At 35.1% G+C, this 23,336-nt stretch overlaps 1 protein-coding gene across 2 annotated transcripts in view; it reads right to left on the bottom strand.

Annotated features, from left to right (window-relative positions):
- EPHA3 (EPH receptor A3) overlaps positions 1-19,475 on the bottom strand; it is a 378,318-nt gene extending 358,843 nt beyond the window's left edge. For both annotated transcript variants that reach the window (XM_047722433.1, XM_047722443.1), the window contains exons 1-2: positions 19,276-19,475; positions 34-98 (exon numbers count right to left, since the gene is read on the bottom strand). In XM_047722433.1, the coding sequence (XP_047578389.1) occupies positions 34-98; positions 19,276-19,363 (153 nt within the window). In that variant the 5' untranslated portion in view covers positions 19,364-19,475. The remainder of the gene's footprint in view (positions 1-33; positions 99-19,275) is intronic.
- Positions 19,476-23,336: the final 3,861 nt, after the last annotated feature.

Below are 23,336 nucleotides of genomic sequence, written 5' to 3'. Positions count from 1 at the left end.
TCATGTTTCCTTTCAATAGTTTACCAGACTCACCCCATGTGATGGGTAAGAGATCCATCCCAGCTCCCCTTGAATTGTTTTTGAATCCAGTAGATTGACTAAAAGAAAACACAGATACACAAATGCAGTTAAAATAAATAAATTTCTATTTGCCTCTCTCAAGTTAACGTTGTCTGTTGTTGTTGATATAAGAATAAGACCATGTTTAAAACACAGGACTCTTTATTTTTGTGATAGGAATATGAAAGAAAAAGAAGGAAATGGCAAAGGGAAAGTAATCACAGAAACAGTTAAGGAATTAAATTTCTCTGGCTTTTTTGACTGTGCTTATTTATAATGATAGATCAATATTCAAAATATTGATAACAATTTTTGACCAAGTAATTATAGGTTTAAGGAGGAAATGGTAAAACTGAAAAACAGGAAACATTAATGCTAACATGTTATCAAAATAACTTAGAAAACCATTAAATTTAACAAATTTACATATGATTTCACTATGAATGAACTTCTTTAATATGCTTCCATAACGGACCAATATTTCTGTTTGTGTCTGTTAGGACATCTTTTTATTGTCTGTGTCCAATAGAAGAATTTTTAATACCACATAAATTGTCTTCTTATGTGTAATAAAAAAAACATGCTTAACTAATAATTTCAGGAGAAATCAAAACAAAACTATGTTTTATAAAACTCCCTGGAATAAGCTTTAGTTATTTAAAGAAAGCATTGTTACTCAAAGGCTTTAATGATTTTACTTAGAACTTTGCACTAGCTATTAAAAAGTCTGATGAATAATAAGACACAACATGAATGTGTTTTCATTTTGAATATATTATTAAAGAAAGACAAATAATTTCTTTTTAATTTTTAAAGGTTTTATTTATTTATTTGTCAGAGAGAGAGAGAGAGAGAGAGCAAGTGCACAAGCAGGCAGAGTGGCAGGCAGAGGCAGAGAGAGAAGCAGGCTCCCTGCCAAGCAAGGAGCCCGATGCAGGACTCGATCCCAGGACCCTGGGATCATGACCTGAGGCAGAGGTTTAACTGACTGAGCCACCAGGAGTCCCAAATCATTTCTTTTTAATGCAGAGGGTATTAATTGGTAATGAATTAGAAATTAAAATATAAAAAGATACTTCAAGTTGAATTAATAACGAAAGGTTCACTTTGTTGATCTATTAAACAATGTAAACTATGGTTTTACCTCATCCTTCATCTAAATCAGAAAGCAATCCCACAATTGACTAATGGAAGAGGTGGAAGAAGTTTACACAAAATAGCTATGTATTATTAACATAAACCAGAGCAGGTGAATCAATAAATACAATGAGAAATCATTTTCAGTTCCATATATACATAAATCAAAATACAATGTTAATATATGTACTGCATAAACAGGTCCTTGTGTTGTCAATAAAATATTTCCTGATACATAAAAAATACCACTCTTCAATCACCCTAAATAGGAAACATTAATCTTACAAAATGTTAAGTAAAAGAAAAAACATATTTTATAGGTGTGAGAATTCTAAATTTTCAAGAACTGCTTTTTAGGGGAGCCTGGGTGGCTTAGTGGGTTAAGCTTCTACCTTCTGCTCAGGTAATGATCTCAGGGTCCTGGGATTGAGCTCAGCATCGGACTTTCTGCTCAGCAGGAAGCCTGCTTCCCCCTCCCCCTCTGCCTGCCTCTCTGCCTACTTGTGATCTCTCTCTCTCTCTCTGTCAAATAAATAAAATAAAATAAAATAAAACTAAAAAAAAAAAGAACTGCTTTTTAAAAGAAGGTATTTGGTTATCTAGATGAGTTTCAAAAAATCCTCCTGACTATTAAGTTAGAAGACATATAATTCTCAAAGTTAGAATCTTTAAGTTTTGCTAGTGAAAGTACATAAACTTAATTACTCTGGAATTCTTTAATGATTAAAGATTTTTTTTCTCACAATGAATTAATCCCACTGAGAAGTAGTTATATTTAGATAAGAGAAGAAACCAGTTGCTGCATGGATTACATAGTGCAATTTCCATAATGGTATTATTTCCCAGGATATCAGTTTGGAAATGAATAGTATGCTTAATTGTATTGAAATTATCTGTCAAAAATGATTTTTAAAAACCCTCTACCAATTAATCAATGTTACAGATAATATTTCAGATTAATCAATGTTAGAGAACTTTTGAAAATATGAAAATTCACCTTCAGAGTAAAGCATCTTACCAACATTCATTCTAATAGATATGTTCGATTGATGAATCCTACTTTGACAGTTCTATCAGTCATCAGATGATTTCTCTGAGTTTTACATATGATTTGCATAGAATTTACAATGCTAATATTCATCATTAGATCATATTTGCAATCCCTTTAGGAGTCTAAATGGTTCAATGTATTTGTGTGTGTGTGTGTGTAATAACTGAATATGTACTAAATGAATATGTGTCACTCAGCACGCTAAGATAAATGACTGATTTAATTTCAATATTAGTAACCAGAGGAGGAAAGTGTTTGAGGCAAAAGAAGACATGAATATTGTCTCCATTTAGTAAACGACTTATTGGAATGTAGGCTGTTAACTAAGAACTAAATACCCTGTAGTTTTCTTTGATGATAATGAGGGAGAAGGGACTGGACTAATCATATCAGTATTTGGTGTCTACTCAAAAGAGAATAACTAAGCCAAAAAGAATTATATCACACTGTTGATTAAATAAGTATAATAAATTAATTGAATTTATTTCATTTACTTGGAAATGGAAATTTAGTGTACTCTATTTTACATGAATGAGGAAAACACAACAGCATCATTACCCATGATTCTGATTCTGTTGTCTATCAAACATAATTACATCTGTCCTGGTTATCTCACACTGTTGCATCATGTGATGATCAAATAATAGAAATGTATTTAAAGCCTCCATGAGTTTACAACATGCTATACAGATTCAGTGTTCTTGTAAAATTAATATCTGAACTCACAACCATACCATGTTGGTTTATGAATTGTATTTATAATCAACCATGTATATATAACCTAATAGAAAAGAAGAGTGACATCAAAACACTTTTTAAAAGCTTATGTTTTGAGTTCATATGGTGCCTTTTGTTTATATCCAAATAAGAAAAGCAGAATCTAAGAATACTAGCCACTTTAAAGTGAATGATTGCTAACCTGGGACTTCCCAGGATATAACCTCAAGTCTCCTGTCATCTGTTGTGCAGCAGTCTGAGTATAGCATAATTGAAATAAGAAAAAGAGAAAGTTAATGGAATTTGAAAGTCAGCATGTTGCAAGTGAGTTCTCTGGATATATTGACTAAATCCAACATTGTAATATAACATATTGAACCTGACACTGAATCACGCAAGAACTAGGGTTTCTAATGCTTTCTCTCCTAAAATAGAGGTACACCCTGATCATAGCCTGTTGGTGGTACCAACATACAAATGTTGGGACACATGGAAGAAGCAGAATTGTGACATACAATTATATTCAGTTTTTTGAGTTTTAATGATGATTTGCAATGTGGAAGGTTTATTTCAACTGCTGAAAAAATTCTGAGTCCATGATTATAACTTTTAACCAAGAAGAGTTCGGAATATTCTTAAGGTCAGATGGAGGATGACTTTAATCCTTTAATAACTGCCTTGTGCCAGATTACTTTTCAAAGATATAAATTGTTCCTTACCAGTGTTCATATTCTAATGGTATGATTTCTAAATATTTTTGTTTTGTAGCAGGAAACATGTCATTTCATTAATATCAGATTTTCTCTTTAAAAAAAATTTTCAGTTTAAAGGGCTCTATGGCATATATTAACTTCTTAAAGTGATTTAAGCCAGACACATTTTAAAATGTCCTGACTCTGAGCAAAGCAATAAATAAGTGCTTTTTGGCAAAACTGTATTTGGAAATCAGTGTCCAAAGTCTGGATGGATATAGTTCTGGGTTTCTTTAACGTGTTTTACCCTGCCTAAACTTTATTTCTTTTAAATAAAAGATGTATGAATGGGTAAAGGGGTTCACATTCATGAAAACTGTAAGGGAATCCTTTTTCAAACTCACTGAGTTGGCTTTCAAGCGAGCACTAATGTGAATTTGCTGAGCAAAAGGAATTATAGTCTCTGATGGGGATTAGGAGGGATAGAATGGAGAACAGGAATAAGAGCAAAGTAAGAATAGATAAGTTGGCTCAAACTGGAGCAAGTACTTTTAGAAAGGAGGAAATCTTCCTGTCATTCCTGCCACCAATCTTTACTGTCACTTTTCCCACAAGCTGGATTGTGGGTTTAAGATGTCCACGAGTCTTGGGGCACCTAAATCGCTCAGTTAAACTCCGCCTTTAACTTAGGTCATGATCCAAGGGTCCTGGGATTGAAGGTCCACACTGCATCTTGATCCCTGCTCAGTGGGGAGCCTACTTCTCCCTCTTCCTCTGCCTGCTGCTCTGCCTACTTGTGCTCTCTCTCTCTCTCCCCCTCTCTATCAAATAAATAAATAAAATCTTAAAAAAAAAAAAAGATGTCCAGGAGTCTTGCCCTCTCTTCTTTCCTATCCTCCATCATAATGGAGAGACAACCAAATAAATGTCCACTCCTTGGTTCATTTGTACAAACAGTGTTATGAAGAATCATCTATACCAAGAATTTATACCTGTTCCCTTCTTAATAATAATGCAATAATATTTTTAAAGGACTTGATTACTAAAATAAGTGTTTTCAACAAATATTGCCAGCTAGTGAGGACAGATTAAAAATTTAAGGTATACATTTCTGGAGTATTCACTTGGGGAATCATTAACATGCCAAGATTTTTTTGGAAGGCATTTCAAAGCTCTGATTCATGTGACTATGTATCCACTTAGAAAGACTGAGAACTAAACTAATATTCTGTCTTGCAAATTAAGGGCTGCAAATACGCAGATATTGCTAAAATAATTTTTAAAATTAAATGACACAATTTCTTACTGAAGTGGAAGATCTTTTCAATTATCTAATAACATGTCACTATGCTTTACAGTAATGCTATTTGTATTTTATGAAATGCTAGTTGCATTTTTTTAAAAAATTGAGTTATAAAAATTATCAAATAATTAATTCTAGGTGATCAGAGGAGTTTAATGGCTAAAGAATTTAGACTCTTATAATAAGAAACATGTTTTCATATGAAACATTCAGCTAAGGTGCCTTTAAAGCCAGTTGCAAATAACTGTAGAACCACACAACAGAATAGGAACCCATCCTTTGATTATATCTTGCATTTACTAAAGAAGAATGAAATTTCCTTTCCTATTCACACTACCACTGTCATTGTCCCAGCCACATTTCTTCTACACTACTTATCTTTATCATTTTCATCACTTTCCGTTACGATAAAAAGAGTAGGTTTGCTCTAGGTTACAGATAGCAGAAGGGTCCTTTAATCTGTTTCTAGGTTGCCCTTAAATGTCACAAATAGAAGATAATGATACAGGAAGTGATAAATTTTACTGTGGGTGTTGTAATTCTCTGTGTAGTACTCTGGTCAACCGTAACATGGAATCAAGAAACCAAGATGTATTTTCTGACAGAAGTACACCAAAGCTCAGCTGTTCATTTTATTGTACATACTAGGATATGCCATTGAGAAGAAATTTAGAGAAGTCAAAGTTTGATTTATGTACTTATATATGTCAACATAACTTTTACCTACTGTGATTACATATTCTTAATTTATAGCTCCTGCAGCTTTCCTGTTTATATTTATTTCTACCTAAATATAACTAAAACCGTTTCAATAGATTGAGTTAATATTGTATTTCATAGACTAAAACTTACATAATTGTTTAGGTTATAAATGAAGTGAACAATAACTTATTGTGTGCAGATAAGTCTTCCTATAAACTCTGTTAAATTTTACAGGCATTTTGTGTCACAGAAAAATATTAATTCGTGATAATTTCTCCATCCCAGTTGCCAGCTAAACTCATTATGCAAAAAATCAAGAAAAAATTCTGAGTGCTAGCAGTTCTGTGGGAAAAAAAAAAAAAAACTTTTGTCACATGGTATTTTAATGGCTTATTTATGTGATTTAGGCAGATTTCTGGATAAGGTGGTATCCTATCAACTTACTCTTCCTTATAAGCTTTTCCTCCTGAGCAATAATTTTGGATTTACTTCTATATAGGTCCTAATTACAGAAGTAACTGTAATTAGCTGTCTCATCTCAATCTTTGCCAAGAGCAGGGAGATCTCTTTGGACTCAAAACATAGTCTCACAATAAGATGTCTGTGTTTTAATGACTAGAGTTATTCAAGGAAATAACAGAAACACAGACCAAAATTCTGCTTGAAACCCGGACACTTCACAAATGGAAACCCTGTGCTGTTTCTAATGTGTTAAAGTTTTCTCTTTTTTTCCTTCTTAATCTGAGAAATATAAAGTTCATTCTAATATCGTACTATTACGGAGAAAACAGCTATCAAACTATCACTAGGGAATGTGTTCTTAAAACAAGATAGTCCTTTCACACAAATGAGTGGGGATGGCCTACTGTCAGTGAAGTTTTAGTGAGTTAACTATCCCAGCTTTAATAACAGTGGCTAGAATGGCAGGTCTCTGTCTCTGTGCATTGTCAACTGATAGTAGGAATCATTTAGACAAATAAAATGTGTTTCCCAAAATGTGAAACTTACTAAAAGTAGAATATTAATGATTTTACTAACACTGTACTTTTCCAACATATTTTGCCTTTTAAAGTGTTCTAGAAATAACAGAACTTATTTATTTCTATTTCTAATTCAGAAAGACTTTTCTGACAGATTAAAAAGTAAAAAATGAAAATATATTATGCAATTATAAAATTATAAAAATAATTACTAAGGCAATTACATAGTCAAACCTTAGCATATATATTTTGCCTTCACACCATAAATTGAGACTGCCTTGGAATACATTTTTTAATCATAAAATCTTGATTATCAAGCATCAACTACTAAATGAAAACTATCTGTTCAGTCAGAGTTTGACTGATGGCTATGAAAATGAAACAGAATAAGCACATTTGCTTTAGTAGAACAATTCTACTACAGCATTCTTTAAGAAATAAAATACTCCTGGACACCCTTGGATATAAGGATTCAAAAGTTTAGCACAGAGAACAAAAAGTGTAGTGATAACATTTAATTTCAATTTAAAAACATTCTCTGGATATAGTTATGCCACAAAACATGTTCTTTTCTTTCTTTCTTTTTTTTTTTTAATGTCAAAAGATACCCCTTGCAGAATAAATTGATTTAAATTTCTGGAAAAGTAAAATCAGGGTCTAGCTTTGGCTTCATCATATTCTGGGGTACAAGTACATCTGGATTTTACGTCACACATTGGGACTGACAGCTACACACAAAGACATGCACACATATAAACAAACTCTTCAAGGTATAAATATGGGTCTCTACAGAGGTCCACAAAGGAGTCAATGTGGAGTCACATGCTTATCCGTTTAATTCAAAACTTTCCATCTTAGAAGTATGGTATCAAGGGAAAAAATCAAAGCATTTGCGCTGGTGACAGAAAACTTTTTTTTTTTAAGATTTTATTTATTTTACAGAGAGAGAGAGAGAGAGAGCACAAGCAGGCAGAGAGGCAGGCAGAGGGGGAAGGGGAAGCAGGTCCCCTGCTGAGCAGAGAGCCTGATGCAGGGCTGGATCCCATGACCCTGAGTTCATGACCTGAGCCGAAAGCAGAGGCTTACCCCACTGAGCCACTCAGGCACCCCAGAAAACTTTTAGTGTGTCACTCAAAGAGAAGGTAGAATTCGGAAAAAACCTCAATGTGATTTCTCTTGGTAGTATAGTTAGTATGAACAGCCTATAAAGGCTTCTATTTGGGGATCATTCCTTTCTGACATGCAATCATGTTTGTTTCCCATGTACCCTCATGCACACATGAGTATGAATCTATTGACAGAACTGACATTGAACTTAGCTATATGTTTACTATTCTTAGTATTCTGAGTGTTCAGTACTTTCAAAGGTGCTTTTCAGTTGTATATATACTTAAAATGCACCCATTCCAATTATTTCTAAAGTTTTCTAGATATACGAGGTAAAATAATTGGAATTATAATTATGCTACCACATATTAGACAAATCATTTAATCTTCTCTGCCTTGTTTTTAAGTTATTATTATTAACTTTTATATTAAAAAAATCTTTTCTATATTCCAGGTGTTCTTTTCTGGGAAGCTAACTGCACCCTACTCTGAAGATTCATATTGTATTTTTGTAATTTTTAGGTCTATGCTAAAACACTAAATTTTTATATAAATATTTATTTTGTGGTCATCTGTTCCACCTAAGTTATCTTCAAGGGAAGAATATATACTCTTCCCAATATTTTTTTTTCCAAAGTCCAGTACATAACTAATAGTCACGTGTGTACTGTTTGATAAATAAATAAATACAAACAACAAATTATAATATGGAACATGAGTTATTTTTTTCTTAACATATTTCTTGATTAATTTTTAATGGTTTTTAGATTTGTGGCTCTGAAATTAAGTTTGAATTCCTAAGCTGTCACTATTAGGTTAGAGTAGTAAACCTACTGCAAAATCAGGCAAACATAGAATAAAATATTCTTAATTAGTTTCCAAAGGATCACCTTTAGTTCTTTTCTTCTCTAATCCTATATAGATTTTTAAAAGATATAAACATTTGGAATAATTTTGGACATTGCTTGTAAGGAAAGAGAAAAAAAAATGTCCTTATTCAACATACAAATGTTTAAGAAAACCTGTTCATTCAGATAAAATACAAATAATAATGACTGAAAAGCATTTTTCAAAAAAAAGACTATTAAAGCATTAAAATTTCAGATCAGAAATGTTAAGAATGCCATAATAAAATCTGAGTTTGTCTTTTTTGAGTTATCTAATGTAAATGAGAATTAACTTATCTAGGGTAAACCAGATCATAAAAATAAACCAAGAGAAAAATACTATTCCCTTTTATTTCTGCTTCTTTAAAAACATTTTCAGAATTTAGAGATAGCTATATTTGATGAAGTTTATACACCTAATGAAAGAATAACAACCCAATTTAATTTCCATTTATAATTTCTATGATTATGCCAGTTCTTTACATTCAGTTAAAATGCAAAAACAACCATAAATAGCTTTGGCATATAAAAGGGAAAAAAAAATCACAATTTAGACATAACTCTAGCTTTATACTATCTTTGCATATTGTAGGTAAATTAAGGGGTCCAGTTGAGGAAAACTTATAAAATTAGATAATGACAAATAACTTACACATGGTTATTTTTATCTTTACTCATCACAAATTTATAATTCAGAGAAACAAAATTTCATACCATCTAGATTCTAAAAGGTATATACTCATTCATAAAATTTTGCCCACAGTGTGGGGATAGTTCCATTTGTACAGGGAGAATACTATTGGTGACATAGACACACAGACACCCTCACACATATATACACATAGTCCTTGACACAGACAGTCACACAGACACCCACACACAAATACATACACACAGTGCTTGAACGGGGCTTCCCAACCTAACTTCTCCTTAGTGTGAGAACTACCATTGTATGCAATAAATAAATATATCTTTCCAAAACCTACAGATTTATATTAATAGCTAAACTATATTTGAAAATCAGGAAATAAGTACATCTAAACTACTAACAAGCTGTTCTCTGTTGCCCTTAGTCACCCCAAGGTAGATAAAGAACATCTAAATTTCATACTGATTGGAAGCCAACCAACTTTATCATAGACAAAAAGTTAATTTTAAAGCCTTATATTTTTATCAAAGGAGGGTAGGGATGCGGGTTAAAGGAGAGGTATTACTCTTTATGGCCCAGTAGAATTTATTCATCTATCTTTCTTTATTATTTGAAAGAAGATAAATGAACCTCACCTTAAGGAACATATAGGAAATGCAAGACAAAACCATTTTGATATTGATTAATCAGCAACAAAATTAACTCTGGCTTATCCCTTTGCTCCTGTACCTTTTGAGTCCCTGCCATGTAATTAGTCAAGATTTTTGTCTTAAAACAAGAGACAACTCAGTTTGGAGACTTTAAAGTCAAGTTTATATTTTCTTGAATAAGAGTCCCACAAACTCAAATATAAATTAAAAGGTTTAAAAATAGGAAAAGTAGTTGTTGACTCTAATTATCCAGAAGCAAGAAAAAAAAAAAAAAAAGTTTGTTGCTAAGCCCTCATTTTTGCTTATGGCAAAATGTGCCAATAGCTTGAGTGGTTGAATCATTCGTTGGAAACATAAAAGATAACACATTAGTTTTTTTTTTTGGTTTTTTTTTTTTTTTTTTGGTACATTACAGTGAAGAAAGCAAGATACTAAAAGCAGCTTTCTGATTTGAAAGACTAATGTCATCAATATGCTGTTTTTGCTCTTTGCCAGGTTAACAGAATTTATTGCAGCAATTAATGCAAAACATATGTGCTGAAGTACCCACATCAAAAATATAATTGTCCCCAACTTAATTTGCTACCTTTCAAAACCCTGTTTTAGCTACCTTTTCTCAATGCCTCCTCTTAAATAGAGTACAAGTGTTTTTATGAAAGAGAAGATAAATCATTATAATTTATTTTCTCATCTTAAGTAATTTCTACATTATCTTTTAAGTAGGGAAAGGTTTCCACAGGGAATAAAGTCTACTTTTTAGACTATGTTCTATTTTCTCCATTACTGACTTCTATGACAATTCCTACAGTTAATTCACACTCTATTTTTATTATATAAAACTCATAATAAGAATATTTGTATTATAGTGACCATTGCCTCACAATCTGTGTATGGAATTCCTGACAAAATATTTTCCCCAGCATGAGAAAAGGAGTGTTAGAGTGTCAGGAAGGAAAGACAGAGGTAAGAATGTGTGAAGAAAAGGCAACACAGAGATTTTCTTCAATTACTTTGCCTACATCAAATTTTCTTTACATTATTTTCTTGGTGTGTTCCCTACCCACGCATATAGTCATAATTTAGGAGTGAAAAAAACTATGCCATTTCTAAGTACTCTTTGAAGCACTTTTTAAAAAGTACTTCGAAGCACAATTTTTCATTCCATTACTCTTGGTATTTCTAAGTTATCTTGCAAAGTCACAGGACAAAACAGCTAGTCACTAGGATTAAGGTTCAAAAGCTAGTGCATTTCCTGAAGAGAAGGATGCCTCCCTCATTCACAGGCATTGGCGTACGTGAGAAAACATATGAAGTTAAAACCAAAAGACAAAGAAGAGAGAGGGCCTGGCTCAGTTACTACTTTATTATGATTTGTTTCCTCAGTTTCCTTAATTGTAACAATGGAACGTGTTTCGGGGCTGTCTTAATGATTAAATGCGGTCCAGTAAATAGTGAATGATAACGTAGGGTAAAAATCTTTCTAGCCAGCTGAATTCTGTACAATTATTACCACAGTGTTGGGCATGGCACCGGGGCCATATTTAGTCTCGGAATCCCCTGGATTCAAGAATTCTATCTTTCATGAAAAATACTAAAGTTCCAACACAACCACGGAAACATCAGCATCATCCTACTACTAACCTACCTCGATGGCAAGGCTCCCAGAAAAATTCTGGCCCATTCCAAGTTTATTCGCAAAATCGGAACAGGGAAAATCCCGTCTTAATAAAACGGTGCCAATCAAATATGGGGCTGCGGGAGAAAAGAGCTTTCGATTTTGCACTGGGGTGGAGGGTGGGGGATTGGGGGGAGCTTATGGAACATGCCCCTTATGGCTCTCACGAGGGGCCCAACAGGTGGCATTAGTAGGTGGCTTTAAAGAAAACGGGGTTGGGGGGGGTCCTCATTTTAGTTTAGCGACTGAAGAACTTAAGGAAAGATCATCAGGAAGACCGGAAAACAGCCCAGAGGTCGGTCAGACAGCAGCAAGCACGACCACTGGGCGTCTCAGGCGCTCCTGTGTGTTCCAAAAGAGCACCAGGTGGGTTCCAGACGCTTTCCCTCCACTGCAGGGAGTTTGTTCTAGAAGCCTGCAGAACTGAGTCCCCCTCTTCCACTTGTCAAGTGGTGGCTCCGTGAACACGTATGTGTGGGAAGGAGACCGCGCCACTTCCTGACGCCAAGCTGAAAAGGGTGGCTGAGAGTAATGGCGGGGGGGGCGGGGGGGGCGCCAAAGATGTCTGGTCACAGTGTCCTGTGAAAGTCAGGACATACCTGGCCCGTCGTAGGCGCTCGCGCTCTCTGGGCCGGCCCGAGCCCCAGGTGAGGAGGGTCCAGGCGGTGAGGCGGTCGCCGCCTCTGCCAGCGCCAGCAGCTCCGCGGCAGCAGGCAGAGGGCGCACGATTACCTCTCGCCCGCCGAGTCTCCAGCCCGCGCTCGGTTTTGGTAACTTGGCGCTGTCGCGCAGCTCTCATCCCCCCCTCCGCCCGGCAGAGAGCCGCGGGCCCCGCCGCCCGGAGGAAGCCCTCAGCAGCGGGGGTTCAGCCTGAGCCCGCCGCCTGCCCCGCCTGTGGGAGGCGGGGGCAATGGCGGGGGGGGGGGTTGCGGCCGCCTGGCGCGGAGACGCTCGCGCACAAAGAACCACCCGCCTCCCGGAGGGCTGGGGCTGGGGGACGCAGACCCGGAATTGAGTTTTTATGATTTGATCTTTAAGCAAATGCAGAGAGTAAGAATAATGAATTGTTGGGAGACCCCGTTCCCCCCCCCCACCCCCGCACCACTGAGCCTGGTTCTGCCGGCGAATTAGTTTGCAGTTTAGATGCCCTGGTGGTGGGTGTGGTGGCCGCGAGGAGCGCTTGCTCATCTCTCAGCTGCCACACTGAAGTCACTACCCGCGAAGCCCGGCTTCCCCCTAAAATTTCTCAGAGCACACGTCTGAAGGGTAATCGATATTGTATCATCAAATGTAACGCGAGGAAAAAGAAACGCCGCCATCCCCTTCTGTGACCACCCCCAGTCCCCACGGCTAAGATTGTTCACAACAGTTTGTTTGTACAGTGCTGCCACTTGTTTTCCCCCTCCTTCCTCGCCTATTATTCTGACTTCACCATGTTGGTTTGGATTATGTGGATTTTCACCCTTTGCTTTGACTGGAACAGCAGGACATGGGTTAGAAAATGAAGGGAGGGAGGGGGCTGCACACTCAGGGCTTCCAGTTTAATAACATCACTCCCAAGTTGGAGGCTTTATTTGCTGAACTGGTTTTGATTCCATCCACCCTCCACATGCATTTGCCCAGGCATCCAAAGGAGGAAGCATTCTTTGGCGTACACTCTTAAAACTTTCCTGGATAAATATTTTCTTCTGGGGAAAATCAAAAGTTGTATAAAGTTTAGAGAAGAAACAATGCAATCCCCCCCCCTGCTTTTTTTTAAGTGTGCAGGTTTTTAGGGTTTTAATAAAAATTGATTAGCCAGATGTTTTAAGTGATAAATATTTTATTTTAAGCAAAATATTTATATATTAACATTGGTTTTAGAACCTTTGCACGTCTCTACTTCCCCATCTTTCCAATCAACTTTTTATTTTCTTTTCACTTGCAAAAACTTTTTTTCTTTGTAATCGACCACCCTTTTTTATTTCAGAGAAATCTGGTAGGAAACAAACTAAAACTTGCTGACTTTCAGACTTTTCCAAGAGAAAACCTCCTGCCAGATTTCAAGAACTACCTGATACTAGGCAGTTTGTAAAGGACCCAGAGACTGAACTTAAGGGGAGCAGTGCTCCCACACCCCGATTCCCACCAGGAGTGTCTTCCTAGTTTGATTTGTGGCTTGGGATTCTTTGCATTTTATAAAAGTCACAACATTACTTTTATTTCTAAAGACATTAGGAAAGAATTGTCTAAGGCTTTCAAATTTCTGAGAAGCAAATTTCAAGTCCTACTTTTTGGTATACCTGGATGAATAACATAATGAAAGTTTCACACCACCAGTCATCCCTTTATTTGAACAATCTGTGGAAAGCTACTTGTCCACTTTGTAAGAGCCCTGCACTGACCCTCTCTGGTGATAAAATCCAGATCTCTGAAAACAGAACCCAAAACGAGACACCTGCATCTGTTTTTCTAAATCTTTTAATGAACAGGAATTAAAAGAACAAGGTTTATTAAATGTTTTAAAGGAAAAGGGTGTATCTTAGAAAATAAAGTTGAGGATCTTGACAGAAAATGATTTGTAAATTTAGTGTTCTTCCAAGATATACATATTTCCCCTTACATCTAGTATCTGTGCCAAACAAAATCACTGGGAATGACTAAAATCAAAGGTAACCCAAATCACAGATTTCTTAGTAAGTAAATGTCTGTAAAAACTTATCGGGTTTTGACGATTTGTGGAAAGTTTTATTAATATTTACTTGAAGATTTTATGACTTGGAAAATGTAACTCTCAAGAACAGTCCTTGCTCTTTCCATTTGCGTTGAAGTTAGTAAATCAAATATACTGTGAAAATATGTTTTGCCTTTAAAAATCCTTTGCATATGTAACCAATTATTTGATATTTAAAAATTGCATATATTTTATTTCAGACAAATTCCAAAGCTTCAGAGAACAATCTTAACATTTAAGGTACTTTATAAAGAAAGTTACTATGAGAAGCTAATAGAAGTGAGGGTGTTAAAAAACACACCAAAATTTGAATATTGACATGTGGATAATATATTAATACAATAAAGAATTTTACTAAATCTTTTATTTAAGGATAATAAGTTTCTTAAGAGTCAAGGTGAAACTACTAATTGTTTACATGAGCAAGGCACAAACCATAATTATATTCAATTAATTAAGAAACTTCACATGAAACTTCCTAAACCCACTAAACAATGTTAAAAAAAATGCCTTCAAGTTTTGATTGTTTAGAATATTTTGTTTAAAATTATTTACATTAATTTTAAGTGCTTTTCATTTTTGCTCCCAACATCTAGCATTTCATGGAAAATACAACTTTATATAAAATGTAACCATGATGTAACACGTGGCAATGGCATCCTATTATATGTAGTTTCCCTTTTATAGTTTCAGTTGTTTCTGAATTATAAATATATCCAATTGAACTTAAATCTTAAAATAGGCAGAAAAGTGATATCAACTACAGTACCAACAATAAAGTATAATTTTGAAAACTTGATAGCTGGCTTGTATTTATAAATCTATTGTTAATGCCAGAACATTTTTTGTTTAAAAGAATTTTTAATTGCTCACTTATGACAAGGACTAGAATGGTGTAATGGATGAAATGGAAGAGTGAGGAGAATGGACATTTTTCCCACTTGAATTATTATTATCAGTATTAGTTGTTGGGAAGATACAGATTCAAAATGAATTAATTTCATGATAGATTTTGAGAGGTTACAAGAAGTTTCTTTCCGGCACAATCAAAATATTATCGTAGCAATTCAGGTTGTCAGTAAAAGCTTAAACAAATTTGCTGATAATCCTGTTAATGACCTAGGTCAAGTGTTAACTGTTGTGGGTTATAAAATAGTGAAATTAAGGTTTCTCCTACCTCCAGGCAAATAGCATAGTTATAACTATTGGGGGGTGGGGGTAGCTATTAGGGAAGCTATTAAATTACGAAAATGTATAATGCATTCAATTATTTAGTCTAGCATGATGAAATGCTATTAAAAGCAAATGTAAACCCTCTTCAAAAAAAAAAAAAAACACCTATAAAGATATGACAGCTTAGTCTCCATAAATATTTCAATCACAATGTATTATTATTTGAGGATAAGTGTTTATATATGAAAAGTGATGCCAATTTATAGTGTTTGTTAAAAACGGAATAATCCATTGTTTAAATGTTTGTCTCTAACATTTGCTTAGTAGTCAAAGGGAAGCATACAGTGTTCATTTGCAGATTTTACTTTTAAGCTTTGAACAATCACATAGTCGCCTCTAGTACTTAGAAGATTTATGTTCAGTAAAATACATTTCAAAGATAGTGTCCCAGCCACTCCAATAAAAGTCTCCCAAAATAAGTAGTATATAAATATGCAGATTTAATTTTATTTACTTTTATTTTGAAAACTTTGATTTCCAATGTAAAGAGCTCTATGGGTAAATATTAATCAAATTTACAAATGCTTCTGGATAGAAAAATGATTCAGTGCTTATGTACTGATGAATTTGCAGTACAGTCTCCTCAGACTCCTTCAAACGTAAAAAAGTATTTAAAGAGAATACTTTATCCATTGCTAAAGAGATTGATACTTCCATTTTATAGCAAGTTTTTACCTCTTTGCAAAGTTATTTTTATTTACTATTATGATCATCCATTTGGGATCAGAACAGGGACCAAATATATGAAGTTCTTAAATAACACATAGTGTAGCAATGCTATTTTACCATGAATAGTGATTTCCCTTTGGAAGTCTTTTATTGGTATGTCATGTAAACAGAGACCTGATAAGATTTTAACAATATTCTATGCAGCTTTAATAAAGTTTCTATTTAAGTAGAGAGGCCAATTGTTAGTTTAAGCAATCATTGAAATTACAAATAATCTATTAACGTTGAGGAGGCCAGTGATAGACAGTATCACCTGGCATCATTTTCTTTAAAGTATATTAGAAAGTTATTGGTAACTGGATTAATAAAAGGAAAGTTCAGATGAAACTTTTTCTAAGTTTTTTTTAACTTTATAATCATATGCCCATGGCATTTTAATATTGATATTTGACTACCAGACCTCAAATTAAAAGAATATCACATAAGGGAAAGCAATTAACTCAATGGCTTGGTTTTGTTACCTTTTAATTATATCATGTCTAACTTCATAATAGATTGTGAAATAAATTCTAAGAAATTTTATTAGTAGATTTCTAGTAAATTTTCTTTGGTGTTGAAATAAAATTTTTAGCATAGTATTTTAAATACAATTTAGTATTTTATATCTCAGTTCTCAAAAGGTATTCCAAAAGCTATATTAAACAGATTCATCTTATCATTATTACTTCCACTCAATATATGAATTTTCAGAAGCATTTTACTTTCTATTCAAATGATATTGTTAGAAGAATTTCATGGAAATTTTGGCACATACTTGGAGTTTTCACTTTTCATGTTGTTCAACTCAACTATGAAGACCTAAGCTATTGCATTAATATTTAAAATTTCACTCAAATATTACTCAAGTTAAATCACTCATTTTAAATTTTGTTTCAAAGTTTCCCTTCATGACCTCAGGAGGGAAAGGAGACATTACCCATAAGACATGATCTGGAAAGAATAATGCCAGGAAAAATGGATAAACTTTTATCCAAACAAATTAAATGTAATTGTGTCAGTGTTCTGCATATAGTTCCCTTTCTATATACATTCCTGCCTGCATAATCATATATACATTATATACTGAAACATATACAATGTGTGGCTTAAAAGAAATTTACATTTGATTATTCCTGTTTCATTAAATTAATTTGCAGTAATTTTATATAAGCATGAATAAGTTTCAAGGGTCCTTTTTTTCCTCTTGCAGTTTACTGAAGGGTCATGTTTTCCACAAAAATACTGACTCTCTCAGCTCTATCCCTGTGCATTATTAATTCAGTAAAATCCATTATCTAACTAGTTTATAAATATTCCATCTGGAGAAATACAATTTATCATAGCAGTATGGGAATAATATTGTTAGACTTCTAGTTATTGTCAACTCTTGAATATCTTCAAAAAATAGGATTAACAACACTAATTTTAGCTTACGGATATATTACTCATTATACTAATGATACTCTTGCCTTTCATTCAATAAAAAAATGATTGGCCATTACTTTCAAATAAAGATTTTAATTTTATTTGTAAAAAAAACAAAGTCACTTATAGGTGATCCAATGATTTTCTTGATCCTTATATTTTAGAATTTTCACTTTCCCAGTTAAAAAAAGACACAGAAAAATTTAATGAAATCCGTCAAATTGATAATGGCAGTCACTAAGGAAAGAACAAAATTAAAGTGCTCTATTAGCAGTGAAAGTAGGTCACCAAATATGAAAGGCAGTTTTTAGATCTAATTAAAAAGTTCCTAATATTTTGAGTATTTACTAGTCTTTTTTAGATAATGCACACAGTATACAACAGTGTTGGCTTGCAATATATTTTTAGTGACAAAATATGTAAAGAAGCATTTTCACATCTTGCTCAGTATTGCTAAATTGCAAAACATTGCTAAATGTTATTATCATAAGTTCAAAATGATTAAAAGGAAATCAAAGTTGCAAGTATTGCTTTAAAGCACTCATTATTTAGAGAACTTTGTCTTAAGAGTCAGTGATTGTATTCACAAATCATTAGGAATAGATCACAAAAGGTATACATGAAAAAAGCAATGTATCCATCAAATACACAATCTTATATAGGAAGCATTCATGTCCTCAATATTACATTTGCACTTTAATCCATTGAAAAAGAATGAACACCCCTTAGAAGGAAAATAAATAACCCAACATCAGGAAATGCCATTTGCTGCATATGGACATTCTTTCTTAATTTGTTTTTCAGTTATTTACTATACCTACCCAGAACTTTTCACTTTTCAGCAAATACGTTCCCTTATTTGTATATAAACCCTAAACAAAGAGAATCCAACCTAAGCTTATTGTAATTCCTGCAAATATTACTTATGTTAATGTGGCATATGCTGCTCATTAGAACCTGTACCATAGAGCAAACCATCGCCTGGCGGGATACACATCACTTCAATACAGCATTGCAATATAAACACCCACACACCACAATACACACACACACACACACACACACACAAGCACACACACACCATCAGTTTCAACAAACTCTGATTTGCCTTTATTCCATTCATAAATGCCACGATCCTAAGTAGGAACAACCTGTCATTACCTTTAAACATACTAAAGAATCTAGCGAGGAGGGTTTAATTTTCTTTTAAACTTCTCAGAGTACTACATGGTCATAATTAGAAATAAAATACTGCCATGGCTATTTGGCAATTAACATCGTGGGTTGTAAAACTGGAGGATCTTTCTTTCAGGATCTTTCTTTCTTTCTATCTGCTTAAAATTGACAAACAAGGTAATTGTTTGAACTGGTATTAGAGTAAAAACACATTTTAGGTTTAGGCAATCCAAAATTCTCTCTTAAAGTCTTTTAGAAGACAGCAGAAAATAAAAGCACATCTTTAGTTTACTCTCAGAGGAAACTGCTTTATGCTGAGGCACCTTAAGGACCTGAAAAGGTTTCAGTGAGAACGTGCTTTGAAGAGCGTTAGCCCTTCGGGGCAGGGCTGTTTGCTGTACCTGGCTTACCTTCATTGGAAGGTTGGAGAATCAGTTCCCCGAAGCAGTAGAGAATGGAGCAGCTGAGAAGGAGGAGGATGGAGAGGTGACAATCCATGTTGCTGGTGCAGAGGGCAGTGAGAGGAGCATATCTCCATGAAGCATGCCACTGATGTGAGGGGGAGCGCTCTGATTGCTGGAGAAGTTACCATGCTCCGCTCGCAAGCTGATGTCAAGTTTGACACTGGAGATAAGGAGGAGTCTGGCTGCCTTTCCTCGAACCTCGCTGAGGGACTTCCCTGGGTCCTAGTGCCGTCGGAAGCGAGCGCTGTAGAGGAACGCACAGCACGCGGAGGAGCCTCGGAGATTCGCAGACAGCTCTGTGAGCAAGGGGTGGGGCTGGGGGGGAAGGGTGCGCCGCCAATAGGCAGGAAATCCAGAAGTTGTGATGGGGCAGTGGTAGAGAGCGGTGGAAGGTAGGGAAAAACACCCGTTCTTTATTTCCAGTGAAAAGCAACTATTTTATTGTTTGCTATACATGCTCTGTAGGTTAATTCCCTGAAGAAAGCAGAAAGCCTGATAGGAGTGTCATATGGCAGTGTGAGTGGAAGAGAAAGTGAAATGCCAGAAGATGTTTGTATTATAAGAACAGGAGACTTTCATTTAAAAAGAAAAAAAAATCAAAGATGATTGTATAATTCAAAGGAAAATTAGGATTATTCCTTCACTACATTCAATATAATCATAACTCTTATGAGTCCTTTGTGGTGCAGAAGGACAGTACCACACACCCCAGATCAGGAAGTCTTTTCAGTTCTGTACCAAGTGATATCAGGGCTTTCAAATAGATTTGGCACAGGGATTTCGATGTACATTGGATATACTTTAGTTTTCCAAACTGGGGAGTAAACTTCACCATGAACAAACCTAGAAGTGAACAAACCTAGCCCCAGGAATAGCTGCTGGCCAGCATTTACTTTTTTCTGTGCTGTGGGTATAATGCAAATCAAACCTGAAGTTCTTAACAGCACATTGCTACCCCTCTCCCTCACCATCTCTGTTAAGATCTCTGGGTTCTATGAGATAAACATGGCATAATTCACAGCTCCACTTTCGGCTTTTCAGCCACTTCCAATCTGATAATAGTTGGACACTGTTCTTCTTTAACATTCCAAATCCAATGGCTAAATAAAGTGTCCTAGCACTTTCTCACTTTACACCATGTCTAGAAATGATTTCTCTTATTTCCAGTTCCCTTGTTGGATAATATAATTGCAATCTATCTCAGCTGAATAATTTTGTGATTTATATTTTGAGAACTATCCTCACTTATCTTTAAAACATCCCCCAGAAAATGATTACTCAAATATCTTCCTTCTCATCTATCTTTTCCTATTCTGAACAGAAAGCAAGACTTACATTCCTTGCACAACTCCAGAAAGTAAAGATAGGTTGACAACTTTAAGATCAGTGATCAATTTTAGAGCACTAAGTTGTAGAATCTAAATAAGGGTTTGAAAAGGCCTTGCTAATAACATATTCATTTCACAAACACGACGTTTTTAATGAGAAAACACAATTTTCACATGAATTGAAGTTAAGAGCTTCTGAGAATAGCTTGTTGGCTGGGGTGGGGGGTTGGGAGGTGGGTTGAGGAAGTGAGAGGAAGAGTGGCCCTGCTCACTTTCTATGTATGCCTTGTTACTTTGTATCTCTAACTTCTTCCCACATTATGTCACCGGAGGCTGTATAACCCTCTTCAAGTGCCAAGTCTGTCAGAATTGAAAATAATGACAGATACTGAACAGAGGACTCAGATAATGGTGACTCTGGGATTTTTTTAAAGTTGCAACACAATTTTAGTCTTTCCATAAGGCACAGTTCCATTGTTCTAGGGTTAGATTAGATTTTTCTGAAACTTGAAAGAAAATAAAGTCTTATTTGGAATGGCAATTTATATACATTTTGGAAAAATATGCCAATGTGCTGATATCCACATACATTGGCTTCCCCTCACACTATTCTCTCTTCACAATTAACTGCTGTCACTGGGGAAAGAGGCATTCATGTTTGAAGGAAACTACAATAGTGTGAAAATGGGTAAGAAGCAATTCTTGGCCTGGGAATATAATATAAACAATACAAGATCTCTCAATTATAGACTCTCTAAATCAAGAGACATCAAACAATAAGTAAAGAATTTCCACAATCTAAAATACTTATTAAAAATGCATATCCCTCTGCCCACACAGATTTACTGAATTAAACCTCTGAGGCTGGGACCCAGGAACCTGCAATGTGACAAGCTCCTCAGGAGATCCTTGTGGTGATCCCAACATTTGAGAACCACTGCTGAGTGTGAAGAGGGAAAATCAGAAACAGAATGACGAGATCTGAAGCAATTTTAAAAGTAAAACTAAAGTACTATGAGCTGAACTACAATCTAGTAAAAAGAAAGAAAACACAAGATGAAATTAAAATACATGCATGAGGTGAAACAAACCCAAAGAAAATCTGGATTTGGGCTTTGAGGAAGAGGGCGATGACCAACCTCTGCAATGTTTAGTTCACCTAATATTTCAGTTTAACAGAATGTATTTCAGTTTAACATGTACCTTATCATGTGCTAGACACTGAGGGTAAAATCATGAAGAAGACCTTGTCTCTGTCCTTTAAAACAATTTAGAATCACATTATGGCAAGTGTTAGATAGAGGTAGAATTTTTTATAGTGTGGGATGGGGGTTGGGGACAATTCAAGTTAGGGGTTAAAGGATATTCCTCTAAAGGAATAGATGGCGATTGGCATAGAAAAGATTTTATTTTGAAGAGAAGAGTTCTGAGAAGAGAGACTATATTTGAAAAGCATGCTTTCTGGAATAAATAACAAATGCCTCTATTACTGGAGCATAGATTTTTGAGGTGAGGTGAGAGGGTATGAAAAAGAGGAGGCAGGAGGGATAGGAAAGAGAAAGGTGAAAAAGAATTTTGTGAAGCCTTCTAAGGAGCTTGGGCTTGAAAGTGATGTGGGACGGAAGAGAGACCTGCTCAATTTGCATTTTAGAAAAAGATCATTTTGCTGGGCAATTGGGTGGTTCAGTTGGTTAAGCAGTTAAACTTCTGACTCTTGATTTCAGCTCAGGTCATGATCTCAGGACCCTGAGATCAAGCCCCACATAGCCTATTCTCTTAGCGGGGAGCCAGCTTGTGATTCACTCTCTCCCTTTCCCTTTGCCTGGCCCCCCACCCCGTGCTCATCCTCACTCTTACTTTGTCTCTCTAAAATAAATAAATCTTAATAAAATAAAATAAAAATTAAAAGATCATATTGGCATATTTAAGTGGGGGAGAGTAAAGAGGAAGCAAAAACACCAGTTAGGAGCCAAGAGACCAATTGGAATCCCTTTGCAACAGAATAGCCAATATCATGTGGTGATAGAAGTGGGCTCTAGAATCAGACTAAACTGGTGACTGCCCCTACTCTATTACTCTTAGTAAAATTCTAATAATAATAGATCCTCCCTAATAGGGATGTTGTAGGATTAGATAAGATTTGGAATGGTACAGATAAAGTCTAAGCCTAGTGCTTGACACATTAAAAACATCTCATACTTTTTTTTTTATCTTGATCTAGAAGAGAGATCTAGAAGGTATGATGTTGAACACTTCATAATAGATTGATTACAAGAAATTAGGTGGATGGAAGTTTCTAGGAGGCCTTTCAATCTCTGGCTTGAGGGAGGGGGTAGTCAGGAATGTAAAAGCAAGGATGGGCATGAGGTAAAAACAATTTCTATTTTAGGTGTATCTACATAAAGTGGCCCAAGGAAAAGTCAAGGATAGATGAACTACTAGGAGACAAAGACCTTCACTGGAGTTCTTCTTTTGGGAATAATTTCCTTTGCAAATAATTACTATTAAAAAAATAGGTTCATCCACAAAAACCAAGTGTTGGCAGAAAGATGAGTTGGCCATGGATGAAAGAAACCCTAGCATATACCAATACTTAAAGGACAGGAAGAAATAGAGAATAGAGAGCTAGAAGAGATGAACATATCACTAAAACTTTTTAAGGGTTTCACAAAGAATTCA

The sequence above is a fragment of the Lutra lutra genome, chromosome 1 (genome assembly GCF_902655055.1).
Source record: "Lutra lutra chromosome 1, mLutLut1.2, whole genome shotgun sequence".
Classification (NCBI taxonomy): domain Eukaryota; kingdom Metazoa; phylum Chordata; class Mammalia; order Carnivora; family Mustelidae; genus Lutra; species Lutra lutra.
Note: the sequence above shows the minus strand (reverse complement) of the source record. Positions and strands in the feature narration are given on the sequence as shown.